Here is an 18919-nt window from a genome sequence, read left to right on the forward strand (position 1 = left end):
ATTACTTCGAAAATCCAGTCGTATAAATTTTGATTTCGAGATTAAAGTCACAATTATTTCAAGATTAAAGTCAAAATGATTTCGAGATTAAAGTCGGAATATTATGGCCATGGCAACCTCCTTGTGTTAAAATAAAGGATGTTTATGATTTGGTAAAGTTATACTTTCGTATCGTTTCAAAAATAAAGAAATCCCCAATCTCCTGCACGTCAGCACCAGTTTGTTATAAGTGTAAGGACGCTGAAACGGCTTTGCAATAAACTGCTTATTTAGAAGAACGTGTGCCGCCAGTGCGCTCGGCGTCTGCGTTGCCGCCAGTACTTCAACTGAGCCTTATGGACTCGTACGATAAACTAAAGCCATATGGCATCGCTATAAATGGTTGCATTGACGGGTTTAGTCATCATGTCATGTAATTGGAAGCGTAAAATACAAACAACGACCCAAAAATAATAGCGGGTTATTGGATAACCACAGTAACGCATTGGAGGCTGCCCTCGCCCTCAGCGCTTGTGTGCCGATCCAGGTACTGAGACCCGTGCTTCTCTGAACTGACAAGCCTACGATGGCTGCACACTCTTTGTCCATAATATTTCAACTTTATTTTCATAATCATTTCGACTTTATTCTCAAAATTGAAGCTTCTATGACTTTATTCTCGAAATCAAAACTTTCAAATATTTTATTAAATAAAACAAATTACAGTGGCCCTAATCTGCCGTCATACCATACACATTTTTACAGATAAACATATGGAAGCTGCCGATAAGGACTCTGCTTTATTACTTTGTTATTGTAATATTAGTTAGGAGGGACTTCAGAATGGGATATTTTGGTGCATTTCACACTACCTCTGTGCCACAGCAGTTTTTTTTTAGTTTCGCACACGTCCTCTGCTGTCATTTGTCTGTAACTGCACTTTTATACAAATCCTTTTCACACCCCCAACTAGAGCTTAAGTTTATCGTTACTAGTAAATGACACGACTTTGGTTTGAAATTAGGTTAAATCATATCATGCATAATTGAACCAGTAGAGGTATACAACAAAACACTCATACTATATATTTGTACACGTAAAAGCAATCACACATGCAATAGATACTGCTACTGATACAGTGCATTATCATACTGATTCACTGTTGATTCACTCAGATGGTTCTTTATTATAGATTCAAAACAGTCAATTTTACCTATTGTGAAATAAGTGGTATAAATATTGCCAAAAATCTCCCATGTCATATTTGTGTTTCTCATAATGCGCTGTCTACAAGGTCTCCCAATAAATTATAGCTGGTTAAGTTTAAGACACAAATAATTTTGTTGGGGAAAAATTAAGATTGGATGCCATGTACAAACCCAAATCAAAAACAGTTGCATGGAAAATGCAAATAATAAAAAAAAACACTAACATTTACTTTGACTTTTATTTGATTGCAGACAGTATGCAATCAAAGATATTGAGATATTTCATAATAAACATCCATTCCTGCATTTCAGGCCTGCAACACATTCCAAAAAAGTTGGGACAGTAATGCATTTACCACTTTGTAATGTTGCCTTTCCTTTTTTTTTTTTACCACATTTAAAAGATGTTTTGGAAATGAGGATACCAACGATTTAGTGTTTAAGGTTTTATTTTGTCCCATTCTTCCTGAAAACACGTCTTAAGATGTTTAACAGTAGGGGGTCGTCAATTCAAAATTCTCCACACATTCTCTATTGGGGACAGGCAGTACCCCTACTATCTTTTTCCGCAGCCATGTCTTTGTAATGTATGCAGTATGTAGTTTTGCATTGTCTTGTTGAAAAATGCATGCATGCCCCTGGAAAAGATGACATCTTGAAGGTAGCAAAGGTAGCATATGTTGCTCAATGATCTCAATGTACTTTTCTGCATTAATGTTGCCATCACAAAAGTGTAAATAACCTTTGCCATGGGCACTGACACAGCCCCATACCATGACAGACCCTGGCCTTTGGACTTGTTGCTAATAACAGTCTGGATGGTCCTTTTCATCTTTGGTCCAAAGCGCACGACGTCCATTTTTTCCAAAAAAGACCTGGAATGCTGATTCACACAGTTTCTACTGTGTGATGGTCCATCCTAGATGCCTCAGAGCCCAGAGAAGTCGATGCCGCTTTTGGACATGGTTAACATAAGGCTTCTTTTTTGCACAGTAAAGTTTTAAGTGACATTTGTGCATGTAACTCTGTATTGTAGTGCTTGACAAAGGTTTGCCAAAGTCGCTAATCCCTCAACCATGTGGTTATATCAGCTATTGTTGAGTGGCGGTTCTTGATGCAGTGCCATCACGCATTTGTTGACAAACTGGAGATCCTCTGGCCATCTCTGCTCATCAAAGACTCAGCTCTTCCTGGATGCTGTGTTTGTACCAAACCATGATTACAATCACCTGTTGACATCACCTATTTGGAATCACATCATTTAGTTTTTTTCACCTCATTACTAGCCCTAAATTGCCCCCGTCTCAACTTTTTTGGAATGTGTTGCAGGCCTGAAATGCAGGAATGGAGGTATATTAACAAATGAAATGAAGTTGAGCAGACAAAACATGAAATATCAAATAAAAGTCAAAGTAAATGAAAGGAACACTGCATTTTTATTTTATTTGCATTTTCCATACTGTCCCAACCTTTTTTGATTTAGGGCTGTACCTACAGGGATGTTTTTATACCTTAATCACCAATAATGACAAAGTTATTTATTTTCTTTAATTTCATATTCATCAATCACTTTATCCTGGTCAGGGTCGCAGTGGCCAAATTTCCCTGTTAAACACTGGGTGTAAGGCAGGAATACCATGGATAGGGTGTTTTTCATTAGTCAGTAGAGTTTTTTTTTATAATTAAAAAATATAAAAAATCTAAATCTCTTAATCACCAAAGTATTCCAACTCTTTATACAACTCTTTGTAGAAGCTACAATTGGCAGTACTTCTTGGATATGTCTCTAATGTTGCATTGATCTCTTACTTTGCTCTACTGTTTTCATAAAGCAAGGTTTGTACTTAAAGAGATTCATAGTAAAACTTGTAGGATTAATCCACATTTTTTTCCTTATAAGAAATCCCTGATTTGGATGCAGACTTTTTCTTTCAACTACATGACCCCAATGCTTAAAAAATCATAAAGCAACAGCAGACTTTCAACAATTCACATGGCAACATAAACTAGGAGTACATGGTTTATCTGCACAGAAGCAATATAGAAAACATTAAAAAATACATTTATGGCATGTAAAAGTCATTGTAATCCAAAGCAATATAATTGTGATTGCATACAATGCAAGCAAGTAAGGGTTAAGGGCCTTGCACAGGAGCCCAGCAATATCAACTTGGCGGTGCTGGTGCCAGAACCAGCAATGTATTAGGAAATTCAATACAGGACTGCATGACTGTTCCTCACAAAGCAAGCAGGATAGTCACCTTTCTTCTTTGAAAGATACATTTTGGGGACCATTTGGATTTCTGTATATGATAAGACAACCTATCTGACCTTTTTTATATACACAACAATAGATAGAATAATACAATAATATATAGAAATGATATGTTTTTCTCTATGGAGAAAGTTTACGTTGTATATTAGCCTGTAAATAGGGCCCTAATAAATTCACAGCAAATGTTGTTTAGTTTCTCAGACCTCGTTTTTCTAAATCACAGATTTCACAGATTTTTAACAGAAAAATCAAATGATAGAATGAACGGAAGCTACAATACGCGGCATAGCCTACCTTAACGGTTGAATGTAAACCCAGAACATCCAGCGTCTGTCTCAAAGACGAAAATTCTCGTCCGTGTTTTGACGCACCTCCCTCTGCGTCCACAGAATTGGTTGGGAGTTTTCCAAACTCATTTACATGAGCAGTGTTTTTACCTGCTTTAGACTTCAACGTCCTGGACATTTCGACAAAGTGTTTGTGAACTGAATTGCCCTACAATTGCCTCATAGTTCAAATTAACCATTAAATGTCAGACACTTTAATGCTTTACAAATGAAAATGTTAAATTGCCAAACACAAACTTTAAATTTTACATTTATTACACGGGAAAAGGCTTGTTTTACAATCCGTGACAGGATTTTCATGCCGTGAATCAGGTAGGGCCTTACCTAGAAAATTGGGGCTGCATACATGTAACAGTCTGTGTTAAAGTTATAAATACAACTTTAAAATGGTACAAACAAAAAATAAATGAATGCAATATTGGTATGGAGATGTACCTACCCTGTTATTCTTTAATTTACCTTCTTATTGATAAACAATAATAATGTCTAATGCATTTGATTACATTAATATCAGTCTGTTAGTCAGTGTGTTGTATTTCATTTGTGCTGAAAATTAAAGTTAATTTATACAAATGGTAAATAACAGAATGGAAATCGGGGCCCTGATTTACACTTTTTGATAATTGTTAGATCCCCCAATATGCAAACTTTTTTTATTTGATCTCTGGTCATGGCACAGCTAATAGTAGGGTTGTAAATACTGGGATAAACTCTTCTCCTCCTGAGCAGTCTGAAGCCTGGGTTATTCTTCATAAAGTAACAGTCAGCAGGTTTAGTCGTTCTAGTGAACTATGGAATGTCTCTCCTCAATTTTGTCTTAAAAGCTAAACAGTTTCATGACCTCTGCAGAAGAAACTAAATAAAAAACGATTTTTTTACAGAGAAGTGGCAGATTTCATGGCAGTCATTACACTTATAAATCAAATGATAGAATGAACTGAAGCTACAATACTGTACATGGCATAGCCTACCTTAACAGTTGAATGTAAACCCAGAACATCCAGCAACTGTCTCAAAGATTGATCAAAGACTGTATTAAAAGCTAAACAATTTAATTCGACTCCACAGTAGAGTTTCATGACCCCTGCAGAGGAAACTAAATAAAAAGCACAAGGATCTTATGTATTTAGCTTGGCTCTCTGCTCCTAATTTAATACTTTATGTGAGATATTAGCAATCTCTCATTATTTAGAAGGTTAGCTATATATAAATAATTATTAGTATATGGTTCATATATAATTACTTTTAATTTCAACCACACTTCTGCTTATAACTGCAAATGCTTGAAAAACGTGTAAGAAGTGTAAGTTTATAATGATTAATGAAATATTATTATTATTATTATTATTATTATTTTTTTTTTATGTTTTGAATGCACCCTACCACCGTTATTGATATCCTTGGTAAATATAGGTAAGAAAAGTTATTTTGTGGTTCATTGAACCTTAAATTTGGTACATTTTGTTGTACGTTGTTTTTTTTGTTTTTTTTATTGTAAGTTAACAAAAACATTGAACCCTTTATTTTTATGAACCTAATGTGAGTCTAGCATGTTTCTATGTACAGTGCTTAACTCAAGTGTTTCATTGTGACTTCCTGTCTTACTTCAGTATATGTATTAACAAAGGTCAAATTTTCTTAGTCGTTTATTAACATGGGGCTAACAGGAGAATACACAGAAAAGCTTTTTCTTTTAACTAATCACAATGAAAGAGCAATTTGACACAAAAAAATGTCTCAGGGTCAATTTAAGGTAAAAAAAAAGAAAGATAGTCAAGCAAAAAACAAACAAATCACCACTGTCAGGTGTTGTGGAGAATCTCATGGATTTTTAGAAGGCTCTGAGAACTTACCATAACCTAGAGTTAGTCCTTTAACAAACAAATAGAAAATGTTTTTATTCCCTATATGATCAGACCATTTAACCCCATGATGGATTGACATCCTGTCTAGAGTGTGCAACTGCATTGTGCCCAGTAATTCCGGGGAAATTGGGCCCATCGTGACCCTGACCAGGATAAAACTATGGTAAAACATGAGATGAATAGTAGTAATTATAATAATACCACACAATGTTATTTCTTTTAATGGCCATATAATAAATAATACATCGGTTGCTATAAAATCCACTGTTACTCTAGAAATTTTTTTGTTTTCCTTTTTCTTTTAGCTAATCACAATGAAAGAGCAATTCAACAACAACAACAAAAAAACTTCTCAGGGTCAATTTAAGGTAAATAAAGATAGTCAAGCAGAAAATAAACAAATCACCACTGTTAAGTGTTGAGGAGAATCTCTATAATCTCTATTTCCTAAAACTATGGTAAAACATGAGATGAATAATAATAATTATAATAATACCACACAATGTTTCTTTTAATGGCCATATAATAAATAATACAGTACATCGGTTGCTATAAAAATCCACTGTTGCACTAGACACTAGATAGTTTTTCTTATGTGTTTAGGTAAAGGTATATTGTCCTATAGATCCAGTCTTTTCGAAAAGTCATTAGGGCATTTAAAAAAATACAGCACTTTCCTAACATTTTTTTTGTTAAATATTTTGGCACCAAGTTTGGTGTTGTCATCTGCATATAACCAAACACTGTAAATGTTACTGTGATACTTAAGCTACATTTTAGCACTGTTAATAACATGCCCTTGTTCATTTTCAGTTGAGATGGTTTTTTGTTGTTGTTCGGATGTAATCACTACAGAACCTGTTTGTCTTTCATCATCAAATTCAGCAGCCTGGTTGTAATGTCCTTCCACTTCAGACAGAGGTTCAGCGCTTTGGGTTGGGGTAGGTACAGCATTGTACATGGTGAAACCCACCATGATCACAATTAATGACACAACATACAGTCCTGAGAACTGAAGAGAAAGAGGTACAGTCTGTGAATCCAGTCATCACTCTTTAAAAACAGCTCAGATAATTGTATTAAAATTGCACATGGGTACTGTTGAGTATGCTAAAACAGGAGAGATTATTCATTAACAGAGTACTTATTAGATAGTGGGTCACAATGACAGTGCACTGTGACTGATACATATGTACATTTATTGAAGTCTTTATTGAAATCTTTAAGTGTGTATATAAGAAACCGTAGAACTGTATGTTCTGAATTACAAAAGCCTTTGCAAAAGTTATTTTTTAAGGGAACAACTAATGTGCTCTTTATATTACAACAGTCCACCACCCATGCGGTTTTAAATCTCAGCGGCTGGGTGTCTACTCTAACATGATTGGCCATGTTCAAGGGGAGAATGGCTGAGGCTGATGGATTGGTGCCCTGCCCAGAGTATTCCCACCTCGTGCCCAGTGTGAGTGACTGAGCCCTTCAAATGCTCACTACAGACAGAGTAGACGTCTGAAAAGTTATCATTTCAATCATTTCAGGATGGACCACGGACTCATAATGGCCTGTAGTACGTTTTGTACACTTATATTATAAAACTTAGGACTTGCACTTTGGAAAAAAAAATGTTGATTTTTTTAATAAACACTATGCAAATGGAACCAAAAACAGCTACCAAGTCTCTTGTGTTTCAAGACTATTTAATCAGCACAGATTGCAAAAGCACAGTTTTCTACATTACTCAATGTCAATATGGTGCCTATATATTTGGACGTTTTCTTAACTTTCTGTCCCATCTAAAATGTGCTTTTTACTCCATCAGGTTATGACTAGATGTACTGATTAGTGACTATTCCAAAGTTACACTTACAGAGTACTGAAACAGGAAGAGACCCAGAAACAGACTGAAGAGATCAGCAGTGAGTAGAGACAGGTTAACAGCAGTAGCGCTGGTCATTTTGATCACCACAGGCATGCAGCTGTACAGTGCATACATGCACAGAGCAAATCCACTAAGAAGCAGAACTAAGAAAAGAGTCAATTAACATTCAAACATTAACAAAACTCTCATAACTTCTCAAACTGTATGACTAACAATACATTACAAACACTTGTCAGCCTTACCAACTTCCCATTTAAATGGAATATGTGTCAACTTCACATACTCTAGAGCAAATCTGTAATATGTACAAAACAATACAAAAGCAATGTAAACAGTACAATAATGAGTATTATTTCATAGCATTAAGGTATTAAATAACATGAAAAAAAGTATAATCAAAGTTCAAAGGTATTTATTTATGTATAAAATAATTTTATGTATTAAATTTGAAAAGTTTGATTTGAAAGTTTTACAGTAAACTCTTACAGTAAAGGGCTTAGAATGAGACACATCAAATTATTGTTAACAAATCTATTATTTAGTTTTATACAACTGAGCAAGACTGTAACAGTACAGTAAAAGGTAAATTTATTCACGTTTGCATGATTTTTTTTCTAAGGTATGCAATAGTTCTGTATATTTTTACATTAAATAAATACATTTCATAAACTGTACTAATGCAGTACAAACGCTGTAAATAATGATAAAACTAGTATATAAGGGGTAATACCTAACATATATTTGATTAAGTTTATTAGGATTTATACATGTTTTTAATTTTGGTTACATTCATGACAGAACAGGTAGTTAAGTTACACACCATTCATCAGTTCAATGTCAAACCCCATCATGGGCAATTTTTAATCTCCAATTTAACTTGCATATCTTTGGACTGTGGGAGGAAACCCACACAGCTATCGGGAGAACATGCAAACTCTATACAGAAAGAACCTGGACCACTCCACCAGGAAATGAAACCCAGGACCTTCTTGCTGTAAGGCGACATTGATAGCCAATGTGCCACCCTATTGTTAAGTAAAGCTGAAATCAATAAAATTAGGCCAGTCATTGAAAGGTCCATTGGTCAATATGTCTGCTGTTGTTACTGTTACAAGCAATGTGGAAATATTTTTAGAATTCAGTAAACATAATTGTTAAAACAATTTGATGTAACTTAGTGTATTCTCAGGGCACTGGGGTGGTGCAGCAGTAAATTATGCAGTGCTATCGATCAGTCAGCCGTCTACATGCAGACATGGGGGGGGGGGCGGGGGGGCTAGTACGGAATACTATAGCAAGTGATGATGTAATACTTTCTGGACTGATTAAACAGTTTACTTGTACATTTCTTTGCCATTTAAAAATATATTAAAATAATTCTTACAGCTGTATTCCACTGATCAGCATTCCAAACAGGCCAAGCATTCCAAGGAACTCTACCCTGCTCTTGTTCTTCACTGTGTACTCCTGACATAGGTTGGAGATTGCATACAGAGTGGCACTGATGATAACCAGACCATCTCCCAGAAGAACATTACTGGCTGTTGATGTCAATATTATGTAGTAGTTAATATTCTGTAGACATTTTACAATACATCACAGTGCTTCGTAGTTTGTGGATTAGTGCATATTTTAGCCAGCGTCAGTAGTTAGGCTATTACTGTTTTGAATTATTTTTAACAGGGCATTGTTTGCATTCTTACTTGATCCTTGGTCTCTGCCTGAAAGGAGGTCTGCTCCCACCATGGTTCCCACACCAGCCAGGCATGCACTCACACCCACATAGTGAATAATTCTGTAGCGTGTCTTTAAAAAAATTCTGGACAGGATTAAAAGCACTGGGAGAATAAAGCAGTCCAACAGCTGAAACACAGTAATTTAGTCAATAAATGCGCTGAAGCAGTAACAACTTATACCAATAATAATATTGTATTACAGCACATTTTTTAGGTAGGTGTTCACCTGTATGCTGGTTAATGTGGTGTACTGGTATGCTTTCACAACTGTGTAATTTGCTTCCACATCTACCAGTCCCAACAATAAATATTTCCACCATTTTTGCTTTAAGATCTGCAAAATGTTTTCTTCACCTACAATACATCAAAAGAGTTGAGGCCTGGATGTGATATCGTGAAGCCAAACATGTTGATATTTATCCAAACACTAAAAATAACATACTGATATATGATTTAAATCATAATGATTACATACACGTGTAGGGAAACATCACATCATGGCAGTCTTGGGTTTTACACTTACTCACTTTCTTAACAGCTTATCCAATTAGGGTCGGGGGTGGGGTTGTGTGTGTGTGTGGGGGGGGGGGGGGGGGTCAATGGGCGCAAGGCAAACAGTAACACCCTGGATGGGGCACCAGTCCATCACAGGGCAGAGACACATACACACACCCCCCCCCCCATTCACCTATAGGGCAATTCGTTGTCTCCAATTAACCTGACTGCATGTTTTTGGACATGTTTTTAGATACTGGGAGAACATGCAAACTCCGCACACAAAGAACCCAGACCTGGGGATTAAACCCAGGACCTTCTTGCTGTGAGGCGACAGTGCTACAAGCGACTTGGGATTTACAGTATATTTACCATTTCTACAACTGCCATTTGTATGTAACTGAATGGAAAACACTTTTTTGTCACAAACATTCAAGAATTCGTGTTCTTTTAAGTTTAATTGTGATGTTTTCTAATATACAGGATCAAGAAATATACATAGAGCCTCCTAACTCACCATTGGTGAATATAACTGAGTACAGCTGAAGACTTTTATGTGCTTGTGTAAAAGGGCAGTTACATTGACTAGTGGTCTCTTTGCCAAGGTCAGAAAGAAAACTGCATAGGGCAACTATGCTTTTATCCAGATCCTTTCAAGGAGACTGCTAATCCATGAACTCAAACAGTTAGGCAGTCTGTTGCTGTCTATATATTTATGTCTAATTTGATGATACACTTTAAAAAAAAAATTTAATTTGAAAGTTTTTAAACAAAAATAGGTTTTCCAATCATGGAGTCACAGTAAGAGAACAGCTGCAGAAATGTATAAGATTTTAAGACTGCCATTACAACTTTAAAAGTGTACATGAAGTTATGACATGTATAAACTCTATGTAATAAAATGCAAGTTAAAATATTAACTAAAAATGTGTAAAACATTAAACTGTTAACATTATAATAACATAAACATGAAATAGTAAATTAATAGACCTTTTCTGAAACAAAGTGCTGTAGTGTAGGTGAGGCCCAGAAGTGTGTAATTGATACAGCTCTGTAACATTGGTACATCTAGATGGAAATCCGTAGCCAGGTACTGAGACGTGACTGCAGTCCCACAAATCAGCACTGATAGGCCCTGACCCATGGCCAGTGTTTTCAGCAGCTGCCTATAACAACCAAAGAGAGTAAGTAACCAAACATTCATCATCTAAGCCACTTTGCTTGCTCCTAGTACAGTTTCTACTCTGTGATATTATTTTATAATGCAATCAAAGAAGACATTCATTAAAGAGATGCATTTGGAGGGTATTGCGCATCAGCTGAGCTTTCACACAAAATACCTAACAAAATTATTTACTGTCAATTTCTTACTGACAGGCTTCCAGTTGCTGCAACAATTACATTTTCTTGTTTTTTATTAATCACTTTATCCTGATCAGGATGGAGGGAATGCAACCTGAATTGGGTGCTAGTCTCACCCATTCATACACTCAGCCACTTACACCAATGGTCAATTTAGTGCAGCTGATCCAGCTGATTTTGGGAAGAGGAAACAAGAATGCCTAGACAGTCATTAGGAAACCAAGACAGAAATAAAATTAACATGGTAAAATCCCCACAAGGCAGTTATAATAGGCAAAGATTTGAACCTATGTCCCCAGAACCCAGGTGCTGTGCAACATCCACACTACCTGCTGTGCCATCATGTTCCTCAGTTCAACAATCATGTTGTATTACAGGCCTCAAATACCTCTGTACTACATTATGTAAAACAACACATCTCCCTAATCAACCTCTCTAACATTGAGAGATATGGCATGTCATTTTCAGAAATCTGAGCATGCTTTATGCTCATCAGAAATTGAATATGTCCCAGTCCAGTGTCTCACTTTCTTCCACAATGGACTCCAGATCTACCTTTATAGCCACTATCTAGTAAAACACTGATGGTATTTATGCAGTTGTGTAGTGAATTTTCTTTTTAAAGTAGAATTTGACTATTTAATTGTTTTTTACTCAAGTAATTATTTGAACCTTTGGAAAAGGTGAAAAAAACTATGGGAAAAAATCCTAGTGGTTAATTAGCTGTAACTTTAAAACAATCGAACATATATCACAATTACTGACACCCCTAAACAGCCATGTATGAAATTGTAACTGAAGTGTTCTTTTTCATATTTCACTTTTCGAGGTTTTTCTAGTGGTTTAAACTAATTTTTAAAAAATATATTTTAAATGTATTATTATGAATACTTTTTTTTTTGTATGTTAACTGATTTTTACTGAATGCATTTATAACAGTGTATTTAATATTCATTTCAAATGTGGCTGAACCAGTATGACATTAAAGTGTAATTAAACTGTGTGTTCTGACTTATCATATAATGCATGTAACTATATTTTATTAAAATGTTGTGGTTAGTGAGAGAGCCACTTACCATGTAAAAATGTCTTTCCATTTGAATCGTCTGATTTTCCTTGTGACTTTTTCCCATACTGTTTTATTTTGTTCCTCACTCATGCTGATTCTTCTTACTTGGACTGTTGCTGCTGTCCTGTGTGTAAAACAATGCAACAGTTCAAACTGAGTGTCTTATCTAACAAGATGAATCATTTACAGTTGTGAAACAATGTAGCCTACAAGGGTGAGAGAGGACGTGTTTTACAGTCTAGGACTATAGTTTAAGTGTAGCTTATTTTAAGGTACAATAAGTAATTTATTGATTTTTAGGAATTGATTTATCCTGGTCTGGGCTATCCTAAAAATTATTGGCAAAATGCAGAAAAAACACACTGTAAAAGATAGCAGCCTATCACCGTGCATCACATGCTCATACAGTTTCATGCACACGTTGGAATTAATTTAGGAGCCAATTTACCTGCCACTTTTTTGTTGGAAGCAGGGAGAAGAGTAAAGCAGGGAGTAGAAAGTAAAAGTAGGTAAAATATTTACCAGGAATTTCACAAATGTCTGTGTTAACTATGCATAAAATGTGATGTAATCCTCATTCAAGTCTTAATAAAAACCATTCTGCCTCAATTTATAACACATAAAAATATATTTTTTTTCCTGGATTGTACCGAATGCATTGTTTTTTTTACACTCCGGGCTAAAAATGTGTTAACGTTTTAGTTAATGTAAATTTTTTAGAAGTCAGACATTCTCAGGATGCATCAGTCTAAAACACTAGTACCCTCCACCCCCCGCTGAGATCTGAGTGTCTAAATTTTACAAAGATAACACCAGGAGCACAGTATGCAATGCTAAAAGAGGTGAAAAAGAACCCAGGGTAACAGCAAGTAAACTGCAACAACAACAACAACAACAAAAAGACATACTGTACATTTTTAATAATGCTTTTATTATGTGTACAACAGGTAGTGTGGTGCCACAAAGCTTCAGGATCCTGGGGACTTGGGTTTTGAACCTATTCTTCAGTTACTGTCTGTAAGGAGTTGTGAAATTTGTCTAGGTACTCAGAGCAGGAAAGCCACCAAATAACTTATTGTGTAGTTTTCTCTTACCTCCCCACAGTGAGGCATTTAATGGATTTGCCACTCTGATATGAGAGAACAGTTGATTGCGTGATCCCATCCAGGGTATATTTACAAAGTCAAGATGAAAGAATTCAAGTTCAGTTCTGAAGGGTTTGTAACCTCCAGTCCAGTGAGTGGCAGTAATGGGTTGTTTTGATTGAGCGCTTCAGTGCCAGCTGTGTAAGAACAACACGGAGATACAGCTCTCTGTCAACCGGCTGTTTCGGTGCAATAATGGAGGAAGAAGAATTAGAATTTGTGGCGGATTTAGACGCAATTTTACATCTTACTCCTGAAGTTCAACTCGCAATTGAACAGGTAATTTGTTTTACTTCATGGTGTCACTAAATGTTACTTGCTATAGTAACTACCTGCTAAGCTAGCTGTTATCCAGTGGCTGCACTGCTAGTTAGGTAGCTTATTTGTCATTCTGTGTAGTTACCTCTTAAATGTTGGTTTTATTTACTCATTTGATTTAAGTAGTGCACTTTAAAATGTCTCGAATAAGGGAAAGTCATACCATGTTTTGTTAGATGTCTATTGTGAAACTGTGCTGCGTCCAAAACAGCATCCCAGCTAACAATTTTTGGTTCCCAGAACGTTCCGGGAACGTTAGTTTTTGGTTCCCAGAACGTTCTGGGAACAGATAATTTTGGTTGCCCTTTGGTTCCCCAGGAAAGTTTTCTTTACGGAAATAGAACGTTCCCGTTTGGTTGTGCATTATAGTTGTGGGAACGTTCCCCTAACGTTCCCGTAACCTTAAAATTATTGAAACCTTAAGGGAACCTTGTACTAACCTTTAAATTATTGAAAACTTTAGACAACCTTGCAATAACACTCCGGTAACACCGGCAGCCCGTGTCGGCTCTGACTCTTTTTAAATGACTGCCCAGAATCGGGCCAAATACACTGGCCCAAATCCGGGTGCCAGATCTCCGCCGACTCTCCCATAACTGGGCCGGAATAGCCCCCGAAACACTACGATACCATTTATTTACCGTTTTCTTCTCCTTTCACATCCTCATAGATAAAATAGTAGATTTATGCTACAGATTAACTACAGATTGTGCAGTAGAAAGTGTTTTATTAAGATAATTGCAGCAAGTAGTATAATAATAATAATCAGAATATTATAAATAAGGCCAATTACAAAAGTGAACCAAAATGACAGCTATATGAATACTATACATAGAAAATACCATATAATTGCATATAAGAATAATAATTATAAAAGTAAACTATATATACAGTGTATCACAAAAGTGAGTACACCCCTCACTCAAATATTTTATTATATCTTTTCATGGGACAACTCTATAGAAATGAAACTTGGATATAACTTAGAGTAGTCAGTGTACAGCTTGTATAGCAGTGTAGATTTACTGTCTTCTGAAAATAACTCAACACACAGCCATTAATGTCTAAATGGCTGGCAACATAAGTGAGTACACCCCACAGTGAACATGTCCAAATTGTGCCCAAAGTGTCAATATTTTGTGTGACCACCATTATTATCCAGCACTGCCTTAACCCTCCTGGGCATGGAATTCACCAGAGCTGCACAGGTTGCTACTGGAATCCTCTTCCACTCCTCCATGATGACATCACGGAGCTGGTGGATGTTAGTCAGTTTTCGAAGGGAGGGGATCATGCTCTGTTTCAGAATGTCATAGTACATGTTGGAATTCATGTTTCCCTCAATGAACTGCAGCTCCCCAGTGCCAGCAACACTCATGCAGCCCAAGACCATGATGCTACCACCACCATGCTTGACTGTAGGCAAGATACAGTTGTCTTGGTACTTCTCACCAGGGCGCCGCCACACATGCTGGACACCATCTGACCAAAACAAGTTTTTCTTGGTCTCGTCAGACCACAGGGCATTCCAGTAATCCATGTTCTTGGACTGCTTGTCTTCAGCAAACTGTTTGCGGGCTTTCTTGTGCGTCAGCTTCCTTCTGGGATGACGACCATGCAGACTGAGTTGATGCAGTGTGCGGCGTATGGTCTAAGCACTGACAGGCTGACCTCCCACGTCTTCAACCTCTGCAGCAATGCTGGCAGCACTCGTGTGTCTATTTTATAAAGCCAACCTCTGGATATGACGCCGAACACGTGGACTCAACTTCTTTGGTCGACCCTGGTGAAGCCTGTTCCGAGTGGAACCTGTCCTGGAAAACCGCTGTATGACCTTGGCCACCATGCTGTAGCTCAGTTTCAGGGTGTTAGCAATCTTCTTATAGCCCAGGCCATCTTTGTGGAGAGCAACAATTCTATTTCTCACATCCTCAGAGAGTTCTTTGCCATGAGGTGCCATGTTGAATATCCAGTGGCCAGTATGAGAGAATTGTACCCAAAACACCAAATTTAACAGCCCTGCTCCCCATTTACACCTGGGACCTTGACACATGACACCAGGGAGGGACAATGACACATTTGGGCACAATTTGGACATGTTCACTGTGGGGTGTATTCACTTATGTTGCCAGCTATTTAGACATTAATGGCTGTGTGTTGAGTTATTTTCGGAAGACAGTAAATCTACACTGCTATACAAGCTGTACACTGACTACTCTAAATTATATCCAAGTTTCATGTCTATAGTGTTGTCCCATGAAAAGATATAATGAAATATTTGCAGAAATGTGAGGGGTGTACTCACTTTTGTGATACACTGTATATATATATATATATATATATATATATATATATATATATATATATATATATATATATATATATTTATATATATATATATATATATATATACACAATATAAAGAAGTACTGTTTGTTTGTTTATTAGGATTTTAACCTCATGTTTTACACTTTGGTTACATTCATGACAGGAACGGTAGTTACTCATAACACAAGATTCATCAGTTCTCAAGGTTATATCAAACACAGTCATGAACAATTTAGTGTCTCCAATTCACCTCACTTGCATGTCTTTGGACTGTGGGAGGGAGCCGGAGCACCCGGATGAAACCTATGCGGACATGGGGAGAACATGCAAACAACACAGAAATGACCCAGACCGCCCCACCTGGGGATCGAACCCAGAACCTTCTTGCTGGATCTTGTGATCTTGGCTGATGATCTACACCGGCTGTTAGATGCTGCAGAGTAGTGTTCATAGTTTTTACTCATGTATGAGAGGTGAATAAGCAAATGTGGCTCAGTGATGGTAGTGGACACTTGAATATCTACAAAAAATACAAGGGACAATCTTTGGGTTATAAAATTATATACGATCAGCCATAACATTAAAACCACCTCTTTGTATGTATACTCTTTTTCTATCAGCTCCACTAACCATATACGTAGTTTACTAACCATTTACTGACTTTCCCTATGGGATTAATAAAGTTATCTATCTATAGGTGCACTTTGTAGCTCTACAGTTCCACTGTCGTCCATCAGTTACTCTGCATACTTTGTTAGCCCCCTTTTACCTTATTCTTCAATAGTCAGGACCTCCACATGACCACCTCAGAGCAGGTATTATTTAGGTGGTGGATCATTCTCAGCACTGCAGTGACACTGACGTGGTTGGTGGTGTGTTACTGTGTGTTGTGCTTATATGACTGGATCAGACACAGCATCGCTGCTGGAGTTTTCAAATACCGTGTCCACTCACTGTCCACTCTTAAATTATACACACCTGCTTTGTTGGTCCACCTTGTGGATGTAGTCAGAGATGGTAGGTCGTCTGTTGCTTATTATTGTATTACTATTATTGTTGTTGTTGTTCTTGTTGCTTATTGTAGCTTTTAAGTTTACGTTATCCACAGTATTCAATGAACTTTAATTATTTAGCAGCTGTTGTCTAATGCTAGAAACTGTTAGCCTTTTAGCTAACGTTACCTGAAGTGTTTCAGTTCAGACTACCAGTTAACCTGAAACTCACTAGATAACATTACCATAAACAGTTTCCATTTCCAAATTGTTCTCTATCTTAATCCAAAACTCATTAATATACTTTCTGCTTACATTTTACTAAGTAAAAAGTTGTTAAGATTAAATGTTTATTTACCTCACACGAACGAACGATTCCTCTTCTTCAACGGCTCGCGTCGCACTGTTGCTATGGTGACGCTCGTTCTGCCGCCGCTGAATCAGAGACTGGACGCTGGGCCACAGCCGGACAACCAGCGTCGGCGCGCACGCGTTTCTACGAGCACCAGCCAAACCCAGCTGTGGTAACAACTGGGCCGGATCTGGCTACATTGATTCTGGCCGATTCTGACACTCGGCCGACTGTGCCGATAGAAAAGTGGGAACTGGGCCAGATGATTGTGCTAGCTGGGTTAACTTAGAAACCTTCCGGGAACGTTACTGGAACGATACTTTATACACATAAGAAATAAAACCTTATACAAGCTTTACCTAACGTTCTCTGTTAGTTCTCATAAAACCATGAGAGAACGTTAGGTTTCATAGTTTTATAGTTGGTACTTGTAAGTAAAGGTTGATCTACATGGACCGTCCCAAGCAAAAGGCTGTTTTTTTGGTAAGTTCCTACCAAAAAACTTTAAAGATCATAAGAAAACCTTCTGGGAACGTTACTGGAACGTTACTTTAAACACATAAGAAAGAAAACCTTAAGGCAACTTTTAGATAACGTTCTCTGTTAGTTTTCATAAAAACATGAGAGAACGTTAGGTTTCATAGTTCCCGGAACGTTAAGGCAACTTTTAGATAACGTTCTCTGTTAGTTTTCATAAAAACATGAGAGAACGTTAGGTTTCATAGTTCCCGGAACGTTCCGGGAACAGCGCTAATTTTTTTAACAAAAATAGAACGTTCCCATAACGTTATGGGATGGTTCCCTAAAAATAACCATAGGGGAACCAAAATCTAACGTTACGGGAACGTTCTGTGTTAGCTGGGATACTGTTATACTAAAAAAAAAAAGATGTCAAATTTGGTGATCAACTAATTTGACTATTTAACTATAACATTGCTGACGTTTTCCCATACGCTATTTTAATCGCGATTTTTAACATTACACATACTAAAGCAATAAGCCACGAGAGGCCGTGCATTACTGTGATTTTAGCACGGGGGATGACGTTTTTGGCACGACGCGAAGCGGAGTGCCTAAAACTTCTTTCCCCGTGCTAAAATCATAACAGTAATGCACGGTCTCGAGTGGCTTATTGCTTTTATAAAACGGCGGTCAACAAAAAATATAATAAATACAACAATGTTTAATTCATAAATGTATTTATCGTGTATAAACTTACAATAAAGCATTCTTCCGCGACGCAAAATAGTTCGATTAACAGTGTTGCTAGGCAACATGAGGGCGAAAATAACATTAACTTTTTCGATTCAGTGGCGTATTAATATGGAATGATGTGAGGTGGTCATAGGTGTGCGTTTATCGGGGATTTTACAACGGCTTCGAACGCGGCTCAGCCAATCAGATTTTAGGACCGGAACTATCCGTTTTATAAATGAAATTTTTACATACACTTTTTAAACAGACATGTATGTCCTGTCAGTTTGCGTTTTCAATGATTTCTGGAACGCTTTTTTCTTATCCAACAATTAGATGCCTTTTGGCCAAAAACCAACCATTATCACAAAATCT

General features: G+C 36.9%; 2 protein-coding genes across 2 annotated transcripts in view; one reads left to right on the top strand and one right to left on the bottom strand.

Moving 5' to 3' along the window:
- Positions 1 to 6177: 6177 nt before the first annotated feature.
- slc35f2l (info solute carrier family 35 member F2, like) lies at positions 6178 to 12305 on the bottom strand. The gene is made up of 8 exons (XM_063016724.1): positions 12223 to 12305; positions 10775 to 10950; positions 9516 to 9643; positions 9257 to 9416; positions 8938 to 9094; positions 7796 to 7848; positions 7542 to 7696; positions 6178 to 6686 (listed from the first exon to the last, which is right to left on the bottom strand). The coding sequence occupies exons 1-8, from the start codon at positions 12303 to 12305 to the stop codon at positions 6444 to 6446; spliced, it is 1155 nt and encodes a 384-aa protein (XP_062872794.1). The 3' UTR covers positions 6178 to 6443.
- A 1250-nt stretch (positions 12306 to 13555) lies between these two features.
- Positions 13556 to 18919, top strand: part of vps53 (VPS53 subunit of GARP complex) — a 49384-nt gene continuing 44020 nt past the window's right edge. The window contains exon 1 of the mRNA XM_063016426.1: positions 13556 to 13639. Coding sequence (XP_062872496.1) covers positions 13556 to 13639 — 84 coding nt within the window. The remainder of the gene's footprint in view (positions 13640 to 18919) is intronic.

Source organism: Trichomycterus rosablanca, chromosome 20, assembly GCF_030014385.1.
Source record: "Trichomycterus rosablanca isolate fTriRos1 chromosome 20, fTriRos1.hap1, whole genome shotgun sequence".
Classification (NCBI taxonomy): domain Eukaryota; kingdom Metazoa; phylum Chordata; class Actinopteri; order Siluriformes; family Trichomycteridae; genus Trichomycterus; species Trichomycterus rosablanca.

Coding starts and splice junctions, on each gene's coding strand:
- slc35f2l (XM_063016724.1), bottom strand. CDS start 12,305: ATGAGTGAGGAACAAAATAAAACAGTATGGGAAAAAGTCACAAGGAAA. Junction 9,095..9,256: donor AGGCAGAGACCAAGGATCAA/GTAAGAATGCAA, acceptor TGACATCAACAG/CCAGTAATGTTCTTCTGGGA. Junction 7,849..8,937: donor CTGATCAGTGGAATACAGCT/GTAAGAATTATT, acceptor TACATATTACAG/ATTTGCTCTAGAGTATGTGA.